The sequence below is a fragment of the Prinia subflava genome, chromosome 2 (assembly GCF_021018805.1).
Source record: "Prinia subflava isolate CZ2003 ecotype Zambia chromosome 2, Cam_Psub_1.2, whole genome shotgun sequence".
In the NCBI taxonomy this organism is placed as follows: Eukaryota; Metazoa; Chordata; class Aves; order Passeriformes; family Cisticolidae; genus Prinia; species Prinia subflava.
The window spans coordinates 9,876,913-9,894,468 of NC_086248.1; the positions used below are offsets into that span (position 1 = coordinate 9,876,913).

The window sequence follows — 17,556 nt, forward strand, 5'->3', positions numbered from 1 at the left end:
AGGCATCCTGTAACAGTAAAAGCAATGGCTTAAAAATCTCAGAAAAGCTAAATTTTTTTCTAAATTTCTTCATTTGGCTGTTGGGGCAATTGTTTTGTAAATGTTTTTTGTCCATCCTTCTTTTTATAGTAGATTAAATGTTTGATAGTTAAGAGACAACAGGTCAATATATTTTTGTTGTGCTATCTTTGACTTGCCAGGTAATACCCCTTTCCCTCTTGGTAATATACCTAAGTTGGTGTTATGTATCAGAGTGTGATGAAATTTGTCCCTTGTGCAGCAGAAGTACTGGCCAGCTCTGGGCTGTGCTGTGAAAGGGGTTAAGATCCAACATCTTTTGTATGGGTTGCCTTAGTTGAAAGTATTTAAGGGAAACAAAGGTATTGGCAATAATGTTGCATCTCTGGTTGCTGGTGTCCTTTGGATTAACTGAAACCGGCATTCCAGATTTTGTATTTAGTGTTTAAAAGTAAATTCTTCACATCTTAGAATTGTTTTGTGCTAGTTCTGATACCCAGATGGGGACTTTACTTTTTGGAAGATGGCATTTTCCATGAATAATGTGTGAGTGGTATTTTCACTTGGTATTTGCATCTGATCAAAGGCATGAAATAGGTACTGAACTGTGTAAATTCATTGGTAGCAGTTTCCTTAGGCACAAAGTTTTGCCATCAAAAGGAAAGTTAGATCTGGCCATAAGTATCAGTGTGCTACTCAGTAAAATATATTTTTTGAAGTCTAAGATTATTCAAAAACATACAGTAAATAGTAAATAAGTTTGTCTTTTATTACATAATTTATACTATTTACAACTAAAAAGGTACCCACAAACAAGTGCTCTGTGGGACTAAGGTTATAGCTTTTGAAAACACTTTTTTTCTCAATTGTTTCCTTCATTCAATTTAAAATTCTTCAGCAAAATAAAGACATTTGAAATAAAGATGGGAAGTGTACCAATTGCCTTTCTTAGATTCTTTTGGAAGGGGGATAGAGAAGAGGAAAATGTCCATTGCCTCACTGAAAATGAGTACCTCTGCAGCTAATTAATTGCATGCTCTTGACATAGAGCAGGGATATGTTTTTATTTGTTTAAGCTATTCATGTACATGAACTGACTAATGCACTTGCAGTGTCAGGGAAGCTTCTGAGGCATGTCAGGATCAGTACTACTGCTGTGTTTTAATTGTGATTGAAATCATAAAGGTGATTCAAATTAACCAACCAAAGGGAATAATGTTTATACTGTCATTCTTCGTCTACTGTTTATTTCTTCAAGCTTGAACTATCACTGAGTCCTGTTAGTAGTTCCTCTCTGGAGAAATAAAACACAGCAAACCAAAGCTGAGGTGAAAGAACACGTTATGGTGTTCACCTTAAATATCTCTCTTTCTTTGCATATGTATTGCAATTTGAGAATTCTTACAGGGTACTGTAAAGAATATCTGTAGGATTTTTTTCACCTATTATCAACACTGTCATTTATTTATATTAGAGTGTCTTTCCTGTGATAAATTTGAATCTTTCTCTTTCCTTGTTCTAACCAAGCACTTACGTACACTGAAAGTTCCTGGCAAACAGATATCCTCCTTGTCCTGGGAGGGAGGTGGACTGAATATTGCACTGGCTGTTGATAATTACATATATTTTGCAAACATTCGTCCACATTACAAGGTATGTAGTAATGTGAAACTTAATTGTATTAATAAGTGTCCTGTTACTTATTCTCTTTCTGATCAGGTTGAAAAAGTAGCTTGCTTTAATACACATACACACTATGTGTGTGTATATGTATGTATATGAAATTAGTGCTTAACTTAAAATTGCAGCTTGGTCAACACTACTGAGCTGAAGTTTTAGTGGAATGTGAGCGTCTGTCTTGGTGATGCAGTGATTTATTCATTGCCTTTGCAATGCATTTGGAGTTTCACTTGCACAATAAGGAAGCAGACCTGGGCACCACTAAATTTGGTGGGAGCTGAGGATGTCATTAGGTAAGGCTCCTAAATCAGTGTTTTCACTGCTCTTTGGTTAGTTAGGTTGGGCTGAGTCATATGATGGGAATTGTTTGAGCCTTACTTGACATTTTTTTAGTGGTGAATTATTCATTTGAGCCAGGAAAGTTGAGTAGGCACCTGAAAGCAATAGGACTGAATGCAACCTGATAGATGTACTTCCTGCTTACATTTCAGCTCCCAATATACTTCTTAGAAGTGTGTATTCATCTAATTCTAAATAATGTTTTATCTTGTCTACCTCCTGAGTTTTTTCATTTGGTGTTTTTTTTAGGAAGTTTTTTTAGAAGGTTTTTTAGAGCTATTTCACTGAAATTAACGGTTTAACAAATAATAGCAATTACTGCCCAGTATATATTGTATACTTCTTTTCACAGCACAGGACATGTTCTTTCATTATCAGTGTGTAGCCACTGTAATTAAAGAGAGAGAGTACAATGTGAGGAACATCCTGCAGCTATATTGAAATGTACTCTTCCACTTGGTTGTGAAAAACCATTGGTCAGGGAGTTGTAAACACAAATCTACGAGGAAGAAATTTCAAATAGTTTGTTGTAAATCTTCTGCAAAAGACTTTGGAAATCTGAGCTGGAAATTAGTCTTGCAGGAAATGCTACCTAATGTTTATCCTGGCAATGTGCAACAGCTGGAACACAGGCCTGCTGCTTTTTCTTAAACTCATCAGTATCTAGGAGACCAGGTGTATTTCAAGATTGTAAATTTGGCACAGCTTGTAAATTAATAATACTTTGAAACTTTAGTTTTGGAAACTGCATGTGTAAGCTCATTTTTTTCCATTTTGCATAGCTGAAAAGGAAAGAGATATGTTCAAGTTAATTTATTTCTGCAGCAAATAAGTTCTTAATATGTTGGTAGTGTACTCTGCTGCAATGTTAAATATTTTTATGGCCAATGATATATGTTTTCTTTCAATGAATACTTCTGCTGTGTTTGGATAATAATCTCCTTTCTAGGAACTACATATTCTAAAAGGTGACAGTCACTAAATGGAAGTGATTCAAAGCTGTAATTATCTTAGGCTGGATTGGAATTAATGACCTGGAGATGAAGAGTTAATATCACATTACTGATGTACTGAATAATCTATTTTCCTCTATTTTTCAATAAACCATAATAAGAGAAAGGAGGTTTTAAATTAACATGACAGTAAAAACTATGAATTGAGCTGATCTTTTTTTAAACTATTCATAGTTTGCATGGATTTGTAATACTAATTTAGAGTCTGCAGGTCTATTCTAGAAGTTCTTCTGTTGATGCTGTAATTTATCATCTCTGTTTCATTTCCTGAGGAGTGTAGGAACCCCTCTTGCCAACAGCAATAACCTTTCTCTTCTCTTCCTCTAGTAGATGCTGATGCAGAGAATTCTATTAGTTTTTCTACAATTACATCATCATCTTAAAGTGCTTTGCTTTATGTTTCATTTATTTGACAGCTTCACCTCCTTTCTGAGATATTTTCTGTTTCTGCTGTATTAGAAAGGATTTTCATTATTAGATTCTGTACTTTAAATCAGTTGAATGCAATAAAATGCATCCTCATATGTATATTCCATTTCTTTTGCCTTTTTGCCCTTTCTCCTACTTGTTACAAGAATTATTACATTCTTCTGGGAGGCAGGGGTTTTCTCATGGTACTAATATGGAAGGGTGGTGTGAGTTATTACAGTGCTCCTATATAATTGCTTTTTTTGGTCTGCTTCTGGAATTGCATTCTTTAAGGTATTTATTATATTTCCTTTGGGAAATGAACTTTGGGTTTTCAAATCAGTTGTCACAAATCAAGTATTTTCATGGCAAAAACCATCATCACAGTGGGTATTTCTGAATACCTGCTGAAGTGTATAAATATACCTGTATACCTGCTGAACAAGAAAGAAACAAGGCAGAGTGAGGTCTTGTCACATTTCAAGGTTGATCCTTCAGTTTTGAAGTTATGCTGTGATAGAAAAGCTTCTTTTGCCAGTTTAATATTATTCCAGTATGTTATTATGTGAACTATGTTCTCATAATAAATCATTTGGTCACTTGACAGGTAAGAAATATTAAATACTAATTGTGTAAATGAAATAAACTCTTCATTTCATGGCTGGAACAATGCATTATTGAGTTCTTGCAATTTCTGATTGGTTTTATCAACATTGTCTTTCTTGGCAGTGGGGCTACTGTTCCAATACTGTTGTTTATGCCTATACCCGAGTGGATCGCCCAGAGTGCTGTGTGGTCTTCTGGGACACAAAAAACAACGAGAAATATGTGAAATATGTCAAGGGCCTTATTTCCATAACAACTTACGGGGACTTCTGTGTTTTAGCAACTAAAGCAGATGAAAATCAGCCTCAGGTAAAATCTGTCTTAATTATCACTTGAAATGCTCTGTTCCACGTCAGTTCTTTGCAGCCGAATAAGAGGAAATATGAAAGTCTGAATCTGCCTTAGAGTTGTGTCAGTTGTCATTTGAGAGGATGGCATGAATGGGCTCAGTGTTTAGAAACAGAATCTCAACAAACAATAAAGTAGCTGATTAACTGCATCTACAGATCAACTCATTGTAGCCATTAGTAACCCAATAAAAACTGCAGCCTTCCAGATTAATGTTTCTTTAGAAATATTTGGAATAGTTCTCCAGAGACAGGGTTAAAGCATCAGAATGGTAATGAATATTCCATCAGTCAAAAATGGAAAAAAGGGGCTTTTTTTAGGAGATATAAATTACAGTTTACTGCAAACTGCTTTGTTTATTAATTTATTTTATATGTAATCACATTGATCAGTGTATCCTTTGGTTAATAAATTCAGTAAGTTCAGTAAGTGTGATACTGTTACATGATTTTTCTTTTGTAATCACTTCAGAATTATTTTCTGTATCACTTATATGTTGCTTACAAAGGAGGAGCATGAGACAGAGTCATTTGGTGGCATGGTAAAAAACCCCAAACATGCTTTGTGCTGCTTTGCTTCATTGTGCTATAAATGGTATACTGTCATATGGACTGAAAACATAGGATATATGGCCATAAACGTTTGGTGAAGTTGAGTGCAATAAAATCATTTTTTCCTGAATTGTAATTTTAAAGGAGGAAACAAACAGTAGAGAGACTTAGTGTAACTCTGTTGAGCATAAATAAGAGATTTAATTTTAGCACTTGAAAATTACAGATAGTAAGGACCTTTCATTTGTTTTGAAATGGCTCCAGTGTAAGTGTTAACACTGTGAGTTGCCAGGTTTTAGGAAATGAAGTGCATAGGCCTATGCGTAGCGGTTAATTAGAGTTGTCTGAAAAACTGATATGGTTTACAAGACATTTTGGTCATTAGATTTGTGATTTCAAAATGGCAGAATTTACAGCAATATATAATGGGAGAAAAAAAAAAGACTTTAATTCAGCAGGACCTGTTTAAAGATATTGCAAGTAGATGTGTCAGTAAGTTAAGAAGGACTTTATGTTGATATTTGTAACGAGGCTGGATAAATCAGACAGTGGAAATTCCCTGCCCTGGCACCACCCAATGTGGGTCATAGGAGCTGTCTTGGATACTGTTTGTTACTCCATTACTCCTAAACAGGCTCTGATCTGCTGACTTGGAGTCTCAGAAATGCCTAGAAAGGGCATAAAAGAGAAATTTATTGTAGACTGAATGTGGGGATAATTTACCAGAGAAGAATTAATGTAAACATTATGGAAATAAAAAACAGAGAGCTTAAAAAGCCATGTGTGTGTTCCTACAAAGGCAGAGGCACAACATATTTTTTTGAAAATAGAATTTTGAGAATACTGGCAGAAAGTTTAACTCATGAACAAAGAAATAAAAATACTATTTTGTACTTATTGGTGGCCAAACCAGAAAAAAAATCAATGAAAAGAAATCCATGTTCAGTTCTTTTTCTTTAAAAGAATGAAGTTTATATGGTAGATGAAAAGCTGAACTGAGCTGCTCTTATGTCATGAATAAGATGTCAATCTATCAGTTGAAAAGGGTAGCTGTACTGTTACTGTAGTCTGCTACCACAATTACATGGATTGTTCAGGAGGTGAAAGAGCCATGAAAAATTAATTATCTTTCATTTCCTGGAGAGTCAGGGTAATGGCTCTTGGGTAATTCACATTTTGGTAGCCGTGTATATTTTATTTATTTTAAGTTTAAAGACTTGACAGTAAAAGTTGCTCCTTAATTTCCACACTTCTCATTCAAGGCATTTCCCTATGAAATAATCATTAAGATACTTAATCGTGATTTAGATCTGGAGAAATAAATACATAAACTACAACAACTAAGCATTAGTGTCTAGTGAATTGTTATGTATTTCATCTTCCTGAATTTAACAGCCCAATCACTGAGGTAACTGTGCTATTAAAGCCTTTCTGAGTGAGATTACAAGAAGGTTACAATAAATCCTAAAAAAACCCCTCATCTCTTCTGTAGTACCTGTGATACTGCAGGGCAGAGGGACAGCCTTATTGACAATTCTCCCCACACTGTTCCCTCTTGGAGCTTCAAGGAGGTAGAGATCTGCAAAGGCTAGAACAAAGATCCTACCTGCTGGGGGTTTATCAGATTATCTTTTGCTTGAGCATCTGTTGAGAGTTCAGTCCCTGGGTCAGTGGTGTAAATGCAGTGCAGCGTGTGCCTCACACAGCAGCAGGGGAGATGCTGCCTGTCTTGCCCAAGTGTTGTCTGTAGATGTGCTCGTGGTACCTCCTGCTTGTTGGATTTTGTCTGGTAGATTTGCTCCCATGCATAAGCTGGTTACTTGCCTGTTTTGTGCTTGTTGTTAATTTATGGTGCTAATTGGCAAATAGCTCATTACTCTCATGCCTGTGCTGCTCTGTATTTGCTGCAGTCATGGTCTCTGTGTTCTCTGTTGCTGGTGAGCATTAGAATGTGTGGCACGGGTTATGAGATGCACCTTCACAGCAAACCATGTACTATGATCTACAGAAGGTGTGGTAGTAATGACACTTGCTTTTATTTCCTACAGTATGTGCTGGTTCTCTGCAATTCTATTGGCACACCCTTGGACCCCAAATATATTGATGTTGGTAAGCAGCTTGCAATAGTCTTATTCTGTAATTTGTGTTGGAATTGACCTGTTTGTTATCTGTTAATAAAGATAATGGCTTATAAAACCAGTAACATTCCTTGTCAAATTGGCTAAGCTTAAACTGATTCTTCCAGTTAATGCAAACTATTGGATAAGAGAATTTTTAAAAATTGCAGCTTTTCTTTATTTCTTTTTTTAAATGGATGTCTTTTGGTTATTCAGATTTTCCTTCACAATAGTGGTCATTCAACTTCTTTTTAACAAAATGTGTTTTGAAAAGGTCCAGTTGTATCAGAGGAGGTGAAAAAATTTGATTTGGACTTTATTTAAAAAAAACTTGTTGCTTCCCAAGTAATTTAAGCATCCATTTCTTGTGTTTCAGTGTTGATAGTATCTTTTCCTTATCTTCCTTACAATTGTTTTATCTAAGTAGTTTCAGATTACAAATTAAAATTCAATTAAAAAAAAAATCAGTGGATTATAACACAAGTATAAAAACACTCCCAAATCCTAACAAGTGCTGAATTCCAGGCTTTCCCTACTGCTTGTTTGCTGCAGGTGTGGTACAGAACATTGCAAACCACTGTTTCCTGTGATTTTTGCTTGAGAATAAAGATCATTGATTGTTTTCCCTTTAAACAGATGAGGGAACTGTAGACAATCTGACAAATTAATCAGTTTTTTGGCTAATGAATCCACTTTTATTTGTTCAGGTTTTTGCTTTATTTTTGGTTTGTTACCCAAATAGATCTGAATTTTGGATTCAGAATAGGGACTGTGAACCCTGTTTACAGTTTTCTGTTTGAACCTTGATTCTTTGATTAACTCTCCTGTTTTGTTGAAAGGCTAAATAACTTATTTAAATTTATTTATTTATTGAAATTTATAAAAAAGTTATTTGCTTTTGAATGAGAGGGAAGAATCTATTATGACAAGAAACCTCATGGGGTTTTTTATGTAAATTGCCTTCTAGAGCCACTGTTGTATTGTTTCTGCAAAAAGAAACTTTTCTGGCTAAATTAGTCTCAGTAGAGAAGTTAGTTTTAAGCCATACTGCTAATGCTTGGTGTTAATATTAAACACCAAACAGCCATTCTCTCTGATAAAACTGATGAGTAAAGTGTCTAGCAAAGTTTGGTAAGATAGAAATTATGAGGAAAGGAAGATGAAGAACTATTGAGCAAGGAAGTAGCAACAATTCACAGAAGAATATAGGTGGGAAAAACTTCAACCAAAGACTAGAAATAATCGAGATCATAAGTTACTATTTTCCTCAACCAGGGCTTCTAAATGGTTTCATTTGTTATTATATATTAACTAAGTTATAAGTATCATTTTCTAACTTCAGTTTTTCAGTGATAGCAGGAGGAAATCAGTTGTGAGTCATACATATATTTTGAAATTCATGCCTTATATTGTAGGTCATAATTAAAATGAAGAGTATGCTCTGATGAATGAGTTTGACTACTTTGTCCTGTGGAAAGTTTATGAAATATTGTGGTAGTTTTAGTCTTGTGATTTCTGTTTCTGTCCCTTTGATGTCCTCTTGCCACCTTTTCCAATGGAGTGGCCATATCAGAATCTTAAGGAATAATGTCTAGGAGGTTCAATACCAAAAATTTTACCAAAACTGGAAGAAAAAAACATCAACAAAACAACCAAACAATGCCCCCTGCCAAAAAATCCACCACCTAAAATGAAAAACCTAACCCCAAACCAGAATCGCATGAAGTTAGATGATGTGAGGGGTAATAGTGCTGTGGGCTGGGTGCCTGTTCTGTCCCTGTCCTGTCTCCTCTCCTGATCAGATGTCCACACTGAGTGTGCCCACTGGTTTCCTGGACTCACGGGGCAGGTGGGATTGGGGTGGTGGGAGGAGGGTTCAGGGACTCAGAGGGAGTAGTTCTTCTCCTTCCTGCAGCTGACATCTAAAATTAGGTGAGTGAATCATTCATGAAGGGGCTCTTCCTGCTCTCCACTGGGTATGAAGAAGCCCAGGGCAGTCAGCTCATCTCTGTCACAGATGTCTAAAATTAGGTGAGATAAATCCCACTCAGTTAAAATTAGCTTTGCATGTACACCTCTAACTTTGCATTTAAACTCTTTGCTTTGCATTTTTCTGGTTATGTGAACTTTCTGAATCTGTCTGTGAGAGTTTTATTTACATTATAAACAAAGGTTTCTTTATGATTCTGCCAGTATGACCCATCTCCTACAGCTGCCTGTACACAAGAAAATAATCTTTTTCAGTAACTGGGAACACTTAAAAAGAAAGGCTATTTAATTGAAAAATGCTATTGTTATTCCAACTGACTTGAATTGTGCTAAAAAGATCAAGCCATTTCTTCCTTTAGCCTAAGGAGGCTTTCTGCAGTCTGCTGCTGTTCCCTACAGTACTGGATGACCTGTTTAGTGCATAGATTTACAATGCTCTTTCCTAGAGTGAGTTCATTTGTGAAAATGCTGGGCATTACAGCTTTCAGCCTTCTGGATGGACAGATACCTGAGGTTAGGAATATTTACATTTTTGAGTCCTGAAAAATTTCTGTAGCCTCATTAGTTAAAACATTACAAGCGAGTCTTTCATTGCTGTATGGTAAACACAGCCAAAGATTCAATCTTCTTTAAATCCTGTAAGACTCCTTTAAAGTTTGCTCTCCAAATTTGCAGAAGGGATTGATGGTACAAGTAAAAAGTAAATGCCTATAAATGCAACTCTTTTGGAACACATTGTGCTGGTTTCATCATAGTTACTTTCCTCTTTTTGTAACATTTGGAAATGCAGCTTTATAGAACAACTAGAAATACTTACAACATAAGGTCAATTGGTGTGAGAGGTTGACAGCTGTACATACTCAAGGTCCTATTCTACAGTATATCATGCTGTTTATCACAGTTGGAGCTTCTTGGCAGTAGGAACTGTAATTGTTCCAGTTTGACAACATGCTGAACTTAAGCAGCTGTCTGGCCTTGCAGAAGTCAATAGAGAGAGAAGACCTTGTAAAACCTTAAGGGCAGGAGAGCTTTCTGAACATTCTTCTAAGATTCCAGTTGATACATGATTTCTAACAAAATCATTGTCCTTTTGGTCTGTTTATAAAGGAGGAAAATCAGCATTAAATCAATTATCTGGTGAGAATCATTATTAATAGTTTTAAGAAATAAGCAGTTAAAAAGTAAAATTAACTTATCTCAAGATAATTGGACCGATGTTACTGACTTATGAAAAATGCTATTATCTGTTTGTAAAATTCTTTTTTTCCCTTTTTCTTTCTACTAATACAAATTTTCAGGTTATTTTCTTTTAGTAAACTAATAAATTGTTGCATAAAGTTCTGTCCATAAAAAGTTAAGTAATTTTTGTTTTGAAGTGTTGTACTTGTTTCAGACTTCTAAGTGCCATTTTTCAGAGTAGCTTAAATACACTTAGGTTGTTACTTTATTTGATTTTCATAAATGCTGGTGAAAAAATGATTTCTTATGTTGTAGAATGTCCTCAACAGACCAGTTGGTATCTGTGTGCTCCTGCCTTTTCTTCACTACCACGAGTCTAAACTATATTTTTTGACGGGCTGTAGTTACTGCAAATTGAACAGACTCTGTGATTCCTAGACCGCCCCTGGCTGGAACAAGAATCAGCTGGAGCTGTACTGAACATAAAGGATTTAGTCCTCCTTGAGACATAGGTGCCTTGCAGGCCTCTTGGGCAAAGCCTCTTGAACTTTGTCCTGGTAGGAGGTGGATAGTGGAGAAAAAAGTCTGCTTATGTAGGGATGCTAAGTAGCTGACAGAGCATTTAAATAATGTATTTGAGAATGTGTGTTAAGACACAATTTGTCTGAATTGTCAATTTATAATATTTTATAATACTGTTTCAACAAAGTGCTATTAATCTCCTAATAACAAAGTAATTGTGACATGTTTGATTCACCCTCAGGAGATGTAAATCTTACGTTGTTGGGCTCTAAGCCAGTAGTAGCTCAAGTAAGGCTTAAAAAAAGAAGTGCTTATTTCCTTTATTCTGTTGAATTTTTAATTGTCATAAGCTTTCTAATGCTTGTCTGTGTTAATGATGGCAATAAAGAATTAATCAGTCATTATCTGAAGAAGGGCCATCACTTCAGCTTTCTTTAGACATTGATGTCTGGTTACACTTTCAGCTGTTCCTCATATTGCTTTTTGTTTTGTCCAAAGGCATTTTGCTTCCCCTGCTTCCTGTGCCTTGTGTTTGAGGCCCTTCACAATAGCTCATGTTTGCTAGCCCATAAATTACTCTTTTCTTCATTGTCTAACATTACTGCGTTCCATCCTACTCTGGTACAAAAATTAACCAACACAGTGTCTTCTGTGCTTGTTTTACAGGCTCACAGGCTTTCTGTCAAAGTCCTGTGATGAATAACTAAATATAAACTACAGAAGGTTAAATATCTTGTTATATAATATCTTTTTAATGGAAACACAACAGATGGTATCTGCTAAGAAAAGGTCACTCAGGCTGGATTATATCATCTTCTTACATGTGTTTAGGAGCACTGACAGTGAAGTGTTGAGTTATCTTTCAAGCGTGTGTTAGCACCCAGTGAAATGAATACAACAGCCTGACCAATATACAGGTGGATTAAAGGCAGAGCTGGAGTCATGCCCAGGTGTCTTTCCTCCCTCCTGGATGCCTTAACAGGGATGACTGAACTACATGTGAAAAGCACTTGAATTGCTGTTACTTAGTTGATCCTTTTAATGTAAATTGTAATGGATTTTGAATATTTATGTTCCGTAAACTGTAGTTGTTCATGAGGTGTCCCATATGTCCCAACATGTTCAGTTGTCCCTGCTGTTTCCTGACATGTTCTTTCATTTGTGAGCCAATGCTCATAGAGATACTTGAATCAAGCTCTAAAATTAGGTAGATTTATTGATTAGACTAAGTACATTCCAGTTTTGCAGGAACAGCCTGTAACAGACTTGTTTGAAAACAACAGTTTAGTATTGTGTCTGTCAGATTGCTTCCTTTCCATCACATTTAGGTGGGATTACTTGTCTTTCTTGTTTGTATATCCTATCTCACAGACTAGAAAGTGTCTCAGCCTTTTCATGTGGTGAAGTAATGTAGTCATGCATTAAGTTTGATTTCTGTCTGTATTTTTACAAGAAGATTAGACACTGAAGCAGGTGTTTTCTAACAGCTTTGAAGTGAGATGGAGTGTGTGTGGATGAAATGCAGACATTGTAGAAGGTTATTTGAGATTCCTGGGTATATAGGAAAGAAAGTTTATTTCCTTCAGGGAGGAGGCTGTATGAAGGAATAGTGAAGAGAAATGAGGTGAGAAGAGAAAGGAGAGCCAGAAAGAATTTAAAGGGCAGTTGTTTCACATGTTGAAGTTGTTTTGATGGGATGGTTTCTTTAGTCCTTTTCAGTATTTGGTCAGCACCTGAAAAGTAAAGCACCTGTTTCAGTGTTTTCCCCACATATTTTCAGTGTCTGAAAATGAAACATTAAGACACTAATACTGAAGTTGCGTATCTGCAAAACCAGCAGTTAGAACTCAACAGTCTAAGAAGTTTACATGTTAAGAATGGAAAGCTGCTGAGCAGAGGAATGTCCAAATCTTTTGCCTCTGTTAGATTTTAGGTGCTTGCATTTCTCTCTGCTTAGTAGTCAGAGCACAGGTTCTGTGAAGGGCACTGATGCTCAGGTGAGCAGCACCTGCTGGTAAATCAGTGCTGCTGTATGAGATGGTATTTCCCTGCACTAAAGGAAATTTAAGTAGTTAAACCAGCTGCTTGGAAAGGGATTCTAGATCTTCCTCAGCCTGAAGGGATTGAAATGAGCATATTGTCTTTCCTAGGAAATGACAAATCCCATTCTTTCCTTCTCTGCCCAGCAACAGCCCAAACTTGGAGTGGCTAGGACATCCTTCCCTCATGTTGAATTTATGCTGTTATGCAGTCAAGAAGGAAAATATCTTAGGAGCAGAGCAAGCCCAGTGTGGAAGGCTCTGAGGTGAGAAGGTGGAATGGAATGCTTTCAGTTGGAGGGGACTGACAAGCATCAGCCAGCCCAGGATCACTCCAGGCTGACCAAAAGCATGTGCTAAAGGCGTTGTCCAAATGCCTCAAACACTGACAGGCTTGGGGCACTGACCACCTCTCCAGGAAACTGTTCCAATGTGTGACTGCCCCCTGTCTAAAGAAATGTTTTATAATGTCCAGTCCAATTTGGATTTGAGTTTCTTCTTCCACAGACTTTTCTGTTTGTGATTTCTTGTTCAATGACTGACCAATATAAAATGCTAAAGCAGTTGTAGAAAAAATGCCATATGTACTACTTTTATGCAATTGTTGAAGTTATACAGGCAATTCTCTAAAAGAATCAGTTCCCTTATGGAGATGCTGCTCTTCCAGATGTGGCTTTGCATGGATTTGATCCTGATGATTGTGTCTGTGCGCTGTGCCCTGCAATTTCACATTTGGCTTAAATCCAATCATTGCTGAGCCTGCTGTTGCAAAGAAGGGAAGGCCCTGCCCTCTGTGCTGGCTGCTCATTCCTGCCTGTTCCAGCATTTGTGATTTTCTCTTTAATCCAACTTAATGTAATCTTTTATTTATTTAATTTTGAGGTCAGTTAGATGAATGAACTGATCCAACTTACTCTGTTGTCCAGCTGCTGCTAGAGCTGATATGAAAGAAGTGGCAGGAAAATGTGTCAGGGGTTGGTGTGTATGTGCTTTTTGGCAGTAACAATCACTTTAGGCTTAGGTTCATAAAATGCCTAATTGATTGTATTCCCCTGGATAAAGCATGAATGCTTTGCCATCTTGTTTCTGGATCACAACAGACCTTATGTGAACAACGTTTTTTCCCAGACTCAGGTATTTCAAGGTGTGCACAAATGAGTAAGTTTAGGCTCCGTGGAAGCTGTAAATCAAAGGAGGAGTCACCTTGTGAGTGGAGGAATGCCCACAGCTTCAGATGTTGACATGGCAATGTGGTTTAACATTGTCTTGCACCACGAGTACTCACATGTTGATTGAGTCCAAATATGAGGCTTAGTACAAAAATGTTGTGATTTGAGCAAACCTTATTCCCTCACAGATCAGGAGATTCTCATGTTTCGTTTCTAAAGGATAAAAGCATTGGTTGTTATGGCACATACAGCTGGAAGTTAATAAAAAACCAGAGCAAAACCATAGAATTTATTAATGTTTTTGATGAAACAGGAGACTGTATCCTTCAGTTTGGATGTGACTAATTATTGAAATTAATTGAATGTCTTACAGGTAACATGAAATACACTGAGTTGCATATAATGTAAACAACTGTGCTGCTCATGTTAAGCATTGTCACTAAGCCTTCTTGCCCAGTATTGACATTTTTACTAAAAACTATTCTGCAGCCATTGGGTAGCTTATATAATCCTCTTTTTCAAAGAAATGAAATCTGTTCAACCAATCTTCCCCCATCTGGCTCCTGTAGCTCTGCTCTTCTATGTGGCAGGCTTATAGCTCCCTCCAGAGTTCTGTTCTGTGCTAAAATAGAGAGGGGAAAAAAATAAAAGATATTCACTGTAAAAGAATTGTACTTTCTGCTCACATGCATGACTCAGTGTTCCACTACCAGACTGGTTTGCACAATTCTTTTGAATTTATCTTGGTGGGGTTTTTTGGTATCATAATGATTTACTTGTAGAACTTAAAGACATTGGCTGGTTTGCATACTAGGTTTCTTAGTTTTTCTATGCCTTTTCTGTGTTTTTTTTTTTGTTGTTGTTTGTTTGTTTGTTTCTTTCTTTCATTGGTTTTTTGGGGGCTTTTTTGGGCTTTTTTGTGGGTTTTTTTGTGTTTTTTTTTTACTGAGCATGAACAGCAGGAATGAGATACTCAGTTTTTGTATGTATCCTAAGTGGATTTGGGGCTGAAGTAAAGAAAATATCCTTCATTCCTACACTGTGAGTTTTTTGGTATAATAAAATAAGACTAAGTGTACAGTCTGCTAAATATTTAATTTGTTGCCATTCAGATAAAGAATTGATATTTGGTCCAACTGTTAACTAAGGTACAAACAGCAATTCCAGCATATCTAACTTAAAATTTATGAATTGTTTTTAAGAAAAAGAGTCTCTTCTAGATTGTCAACTTTTGAATAGCCTTAAATATGTCAGATATGGAAGTATTTAATAGATCTTGTTAAGGAGATTCGAGATGCTCCTGAACTGGTCATTAACCTGAAAGTTTTTCTAAATGTATTTGATGTTTTCTGCATCAGTGCATGAAGATTTGCTGAAACAGCAGGGAGAAAAGTGTTAATGGTAAAATCAGAACTTGTAAAGAATTTCTGTGTCCTTCTGGACAAGGCCACAAGGCCCCTGTGAAATTTGTTACCAGCTAATGAAAACCACTGTTAGGTTGCATGTGGGTGGATTTTTTGGTTGTTGTTTTTTGCTTTTAATGTATGGGTGTATGTTTTTATCCATCTTGGAAAAGATGTATGAATCAGCATCTACTGCAGTGCTTGCTGCTCTAACTTTGCAACTCTCTGGGTTTTGTGCCAGAGCCCCTGTTTGTCACAATGACCAAAACGCACGTGATCGCGGCTTCCAGAGAAGCGTTTTACGTCTGGCAGTACTGGGTGGCCAAGAAGCGCACAACCATGGAGATCAATCAGCTGGCATGGACCAGGAAAGAGGGAAGGGAAAGGTTTGTCTGTCTTCTGGCTTTGGCATTTTTCTCCCACTGCTCTGGTGTCGTTGATAAAGGTGGATTCTGCCATGTCTAAATGCAAACCCTTGTCTTCTCATTTTTCTAATCAGGTTTGTTGACTTGCAGGCCTGTAAGATGAAAGTACTAGTTTTGTATAACAACTGTGTGTTTGTTATCCGGACCCCTAAGACATTTTTGGATTAGTTCCAGTTCAGTGTCTCCATTTGCTTGCTGCATGTTTTCCTTATGGAGCTGTGTGTCTTGATGCCTTTTTACACCTCTCCTGTTTCTCCTCCATGCTCTTGGTTTCCAGGCAACTCTATTCCCTCTGATAACTGCTTCTCATCTGTCATTGCCTGTAAGAACATAGTCTGTCCAGCTGGCTCTTCTCTAATACACTTGTGTCTGCTTGTGGCTTTGACAATTAATCCTGTATGGACTTTTATCCTCTCAAACTAAACAAGCCAAAGTCAACAGTGTTTTGCTTCTAAAATATTTCCTTCCCAGGTGCTCATTTATGGCATTAACTTTTCTGTCACCTCCACAAAGCTTGCAACTTTGTTATGGTTTTCTTTTTAGTTATTTTGTGTGTTCTTCCATATCATCTCTACACTATATCATCTTTCTATAAACCTAGCATCTCTTGTCACCATATATCCCTATTAATGAGTAATTATTTGTAAATAGTGTAATAACTTACATTGTTGTAGGTCATGGATGTCCTAGCCTTGGATAAGGTTATAAATTGATAAAAATATTAAAAAATGTAATTAGTTGTAATTTGGCTTTAATGATGATTTTAGCATTCTAAAATCTTTCCTAATGCTACTTTTTAAGGCAAAAGAGAAGTTGTAAGTGTTGAATAATACAGTAATACATAAGTTTTTGTGGCTATGAAGGTGAAGCTCCTCATAATTATAGAGAGGAGCCTGGGGAAATATGGAAGTGCATGTTTGAAAAGGACAACAGTGATTGATGGTTTTCAGCAGGACACTTGACTGTAACAGCAGGAACTTACTGTCACAGGATGAAAGTGTGCTGATCATAGGAAAATAGAGCATCGGGGCTGTGAAAGTGAAAGCAACTGCCATGTCTGTATATAAATACAAAGCAGGTTTATCAAAGGGGATGCTTTTGAACATAAGAACAGGCATAGCTTTTATTCTCTTCTCCAATTCCAATGGTTTCTTTTCCAAGGATTGAACATACTGATGCTACCAAAGATGATCCTTTTTTTGGACTCGCTTTTTCTTCTAACTTTCCTTCTCTACAGGATCTATCATATTGATGACACCTCTTCAGGAGATGGACACCTTGATAATAGCAGAGCTTTTGAAGTGAGTGAAGTTTTGAACTAGTTGATTGTGGTGTCACTGGTAGCTTGAAAAAGCTGTACTTAGTGTTGATTTATTTTATAGATTTTAATTAGTAAAAGTGGTTGTACTTAAAATTTGTTTTACTTCTGCCTTTTGTACGTGAGTGTTATGTTTCTTCCCTCTGGTTGGTACTGTTACCGTGTCATTGTGTATTAGTGGAAATATACAGCAAACTATAGGAACATGGAAAAAGTGGGTGTGTACAGTATGTAGACACCTGCTGTCTTCTTGCAGCTCCTCTTACTTAAACAAAATATAACTTTGTTGGAACTCAATAACCTTTGTAATCTTTTCCAGTATTTTTGGCCATTTTCATTTCATGTATGTGTGCAAGTGCTGGATGTCCTTACTAATATACCTGAAGTTAATTAACAGACCTCACAAGTCAGGGATTATTGCTTTCTTATGTT

The 17,556-nt window shown here is 36.6% G+C and overlaps 1 protein-coding gene across 1 annotated transcript in view; it reads left to right on the forward strand.

The window, feature by feature from the left end:
* Positions 1–17,556, forward strand: part of WDR35 (WD repeat domain 35) — a 41,409-nt gene that overhangs the window by 6,958 nt on the left and 16,895 nt on the right. The window contains exons 9-13 of the mRNA XM_063424478.1: positions 1,546–1,671; positions 4,188–4,373; positions 7,012–7,072; positions 15,623–15,767; positions 17,044–17,107. Of these exons, the coding sequence (XP_063280548.1) occupies positions 1,546–1,671; positions 4,188–4,373; positions 7,012–7,072; positions 15,623–15,767; positions 17,044–17,107 (582 nt within the window). The remainder of the gene's footprint in view (positions 1–1,545; positions 1,672–4,187; positions 4,374–7,011; positions 7,073–15,622; positions 15,768–17,043; positions 17,108–17,556) is intronic.